The 4,526-nt window shown below is 42.6% G+C and overlaps 1 protein-coding gene across 4 annotated transcripts in view; it reads right to left on the reverse strand.

Annotated features, from left to right (window-relative positions):
* The window catches only part of PPP2R2C (protein phosphatase 2 regulatory subunit Bgamma), an 82,856-nt gene extending 78,600 nt beyond the window's left edge, over window positions 1–4,256 (reverse strand). For 3 of the 4 annotated variants that reach the window (XM_072406463.1, XM_072406467.1, XM_072406466.1), the window contains exon 1: window positions 3,923–4,255. In XM_072406463.1, coding sequence (XP_072262564.1) covers window positions 3,923–3,992 — 70 coding nt within the window. In that variant the 5' untranslated portion in view covers window positions 3,993–4,255. Of the gene's footprint in view, window positions 1–3,922 lie in introns of all 4 variants that reach the window. The other variant, XM_072406464.1, reaches the window with a different exon arrangement.
* Between the last annotated feature and the right edge of the window lie 270 nt (window positions 4,257–4,526).

The following is a 4,526-nucleotide window of genomic DNA, read 5'->3' on the forward strand; positions in this document are numbered from 1 at the left end:
AGCCAATCTAGCAAAACCAATACCATATTTGGAATCTGTGCATCAAACATAACCTAAAATGACTTTAATCTGTTTGGCAAGAAGATGTTTGTTGACCAGTGTTATATTTCTATATTTGCAGCTACATTTCAAGGGATAACACACAGGGAAAAGTTCATGAATTCCAGAGATGTGCTTAACATTTAGTTTGTCTTTTTGCTATGATGTACCCTTTAAAAACTATTATCCTTAAAGAGAACCCCCTCTTCCACCCAATAGCCACATCTCAGCAGGTTATCAGGAGTTTTACACCTTCCTAGGAATATTCCTAGGTATGGACCATGAGAACCGACAGCTTCCATCACCACTAATATCAAGACTGCATCACAACCAGTCAATGTTATGGAATCGATGAAGGTGATCTCTTTTTATCTAAATTTACAAACACGAAGAGTACTATTTATAAAACAGGGAATCTGACATTTCTTCATTACCTCGTGGGAATCTTCCAGGTCCATGTGTTTTAATGGCAACAAATGATTGCCATCAGGAAATGTCTGTTTTATAAAAATAAAACCCTAAGACTGTTTATTTACCTGTCTACTCTGGTGCATTGCAATAACACTTATAATAAGGAAGCCCTATGTTTGAATGGGCTACTAATACACCCGAGCAGCACCCAGTAGTTTGTTATCATGTGTAGAGGTGTGCTGCAATGCAGGTTCATTGTAGAGGTGCAATGAGGTGCCATTCAAAAGTATTGGCATTGCAATGCAGCTACATACGTAAAGAGTGCTACCAAGCTTTAGCATGTAGTCTTAAATGCCCAGGTTACAATATTGATAGGTTTAGGATAGGATTAAAAATGCCAAAATCTAACTGACACTTCCCTGTATTAACTTTTCCCTACTTATCTTAAATCAGTAACCAATTGGGTCTAAAGGCTGTGGCCACCAAATGGCATGAACACCAATCTGATGCCCTTCTCAGTAATTTTTTTAGGGAGACTGGGGTCCTCAACTCCAGTTCTCGAGGGTAACATTCATAATTGATTTTGTAATAATACGGTGCTATTTTCAGGCTTTTTGTAAATCATTCCCTACTTCACTCATTGGGGTCTTTTAGGGTTAGAAAAAGATGTGGATCATGGCCCTGGAGGACTGGAGACGAGGACCCTTGCCACAGAGAAGAACAAGCATACACATTAAACTTTAACTTACAAACAGAGAAGAGAACCAGAGTACCATTTGGCATAGACTGCAGTTGTGGGAGTCAAACATTGGTCTAAGGGGGTAGAAGAGGTAATAACAAAGGTTAAGTCTATGGTTATCAAAAGTTAGAATTTTGGCTAGATGGCTCCCTGAATGTGACAAGCCCCGCACTTCAGCATACATATATTTTCTATGGCTGTAATAGGCAGACAAGTCTTCATGCTAGAAAAGAGCAGAGACCGCAGTATATAGTTCAATACTCTCTGCAATGTGCTGCACCATTTATATGATGTGCCGTCTGCATTATTTACAGGGCTAATGTTCCACTGACACCCAGCCAGGCCTATATTCCCCATTCCCCTTCCTCATCGGCACCTAAACATCACAAATTGGCCAGTAAAATAAAACATTAATGGAAAAATGACAAATTATACAATTGTGGTTTGCAGTCCTTTTACTCTACTGCCATTGGAGCTGACCCAAGAGGATCTTGGATATATTTTCCAGTGCCATTGTGCACTACAAATACCTAGCCTATATTTAAACCAAATCCTGTCCTAGGCACATTTAAAAGAACATACCCCATTGTACAAGCTCTGATCCTTGTAATATAGGATTTATAATACTGTTAGAGTGTGCTACTAAAGGCAGCAGGTATCTCCAATAAAGCTTGGGTTTAGTCTGCTAATTTTGCATCCCTTGGTTCCTCAATAACATGCTAATTATATATTTGAATGAACCAACCTGTTTTTATTTCCATATTTTATTTTAGACCCAGTGACAGCATAACTGATTATTAGTGCTTATTTTTGTAATACAGGTCAATCATGGTTGGTGGGAAGCTTTCTGTTTCATTACTTCCACTTAAAAGTCCTAAACTCTGCTGCAAGAGGTAGACTGGATCTGTCAGAAGTTTTGAAAATATCAAAAAATGCCCTATTGGGTGGATGTCAATGGACATTAATTGACAGGCCGCCTTTGCAAGCTGTAAAAAAATGTGAAAAGACTAAAAACCAATAAATAAGGGGAATGGGTCAGGCACAGCAAGTTTGGGGTTATTGAGCTACATGATGCTGGCAATCCTCTAGTCTGGAGAAGAGTTAGGTCTTTTCTAATTTGCTACAGCTTCTAATGATCTTTATGAGCAGGTGACGATATGCAGAATAAACAGTTCCAGTACAGAAGATAATCCTGTACAACTGTGCAAGATGGAAGGTCAGGGTCCAGCTTTTAATTTAGTAACTTTTTAACTGTATTGATCACTAAGTATAAAAGAGATAGTTTCATGTCTTCTGAGCCAGTGACTCCTCTCAGCACCCTATGCACTCCTTAAAGCTATTTTACCTAAAGGTGGCTGAGAGAGGAAAACGAGTTAGGAACAATCTGAGTCATAATGCCGTCCCTTTCCTACTCTGCTGCACTATGCACTGATGGTGACCCCAATTAAAGGATAACTGAATACTAATTGTACAGAAATATTTGTTGGGTTCTGTAGAGCTATAGATGAAAAGGGGTGGAGGTCAGACAAGTTTAGAGGGAATAACAGGCAGGCTGGCAAAGCTTCTTCACCCCACTTTGAGTACAACACCAAGCCAGACACACTGCATGGAGGGCATTGTGCCAAATAAACTACCTTGGCTTCCATTATCAATGGATAATACACTTCTCATCCCATTTTCACCCCAGCATTGGTTTCTCGAAGCACAATCATCCTTCAATATTTAGAAGCCCAAGACTACCCGTGATGATATTAATTCCTGTGGTTTCCATTGTGTCTTTGCTTCTATTAGACATTCAGCGTATAGATTGCACACTGGGGATTCCTATCTGCTGATAGAAGAATGGGTATCCTATTCCTTGATTTATATCGTCCTTGCTGCTGGATATTTTATTACCACTTCTTTGTAATCTCCAGCAAAACCCAACCGAGAGCCGCTTACATCCATGATGAGATACGCCAGCCTTTTGCAATCAGCGTCCCTGAATTTAATACTGAACAATTAGATGATTACTTTATCCGGGGATACTGTGCATGGCTTAGCGACAGACTTAGAAAATAAGGTTGTGGAAAATTTAGAAGAGAAATCTCGCCATATATATAATTATATTGGAATAGGTGCACATAGGCATCCCTATCGGAGATGTAGATTATACAGCGTTACATTTATATAATACACAGACTGTGATTGAGAGGTTCATTATACTCCCCCTATACCATCCCTATAATGCAAATATATTCTGTCTGATAAAACGACAATGGCATCCTGAATATAATGCCCACTTGGGTCACTACCTATATATAGTTTGCATCTTCTTCTTGTACGTTTATTCCCACAATGCAAAAAAAATCCTAGGTCAGTCGTCTCCTAACCCAAGTGGTCGTGGCGTCTGGTTGTGGCAGGACTGTAAACTCTGTGAATGGTGCACTATTCACCCTGCCTATAGATGGATGATGCGATGACGGCTGCTGGGTACATTAGATTGTAAGCTCCTGGGACTTCCCTCATATTTTCTGATCTAACAGGACGCCATGCATGAATTTATATCTACAAATGCAGTTTAGGTATTAGCTATTTTAATAAAAATAAATGGGATGCCAGTCATTGCTGGGTCCCTGTTGGCACAGAGGCATGCAGCTCATCCTTACAGATCAGGGGACTGGCATGACAAGACACACATACAGCACAAGGACTGGCACAGAATGGAGGGGGCACAGAGGATGGTGGGGGTACCTTCAGTCACATAGTTATGGTCCCGGAGAAAGCTGTGGTTAATTTTTCGGGTGTCCACGTCCTCGCCCATTGACAGCGGGATTACTCAGCATGCCTATCCGCAGAGGAGTGATGGGAGCAGCAGAGGTCGCCGCAAGAGCAACATCCATACTGGTACAAGCTAGCACAGGAGAGCCACCGAGCCCGACGTCATCCTCATCCCTACGGCCAGCAGCACCGAGCACAGCACCGAGCACAGCACCGAGCGTAATGCCAGCGCGATAAATCAGGAGACTGCAGAGTGCGGCCAGCGCTGGGTGTCACTGGGTCTATGCTGCTCTGATACTGCTGCCTTCTGCTGCATCACAGCATAGCCCCTCCCCAGCAGCGTCTCCTGCCCAACCACAGGGGGAGAGCAGGGATCCTGCAGGGACTGGCATCAGGGGTTGTCACTGTACCCAGCACCCTGATGGCATGGATTCTGCAGGGACTGGCATCAGGGGTTGGCACTGTACCCAGCACCCTGATGGCATGGATCCTGCAGGGACTGGCATCAGGGGTTGTCACTGTACCCTGCACCCTGATGCCATGGATCCTGCAGGGACTGGCATCAGGGGTTGTCACT

The sequence above is a fragment of the Pyxicephalus adspersus genome, chromosome 3 (genome assembly GCF_032062135.1).
Source record: "Pyxicephalus adspersus chromosome 3, UCB_Pads_2.0, whole genome shotgun sequence".
Lineage (NCBI taxonomy): Eukaryota > Metazoa > Chordata > Amphibia > Anura > Pyxicephalidae > Pyxicephalus > Pyxicephalus adspersus.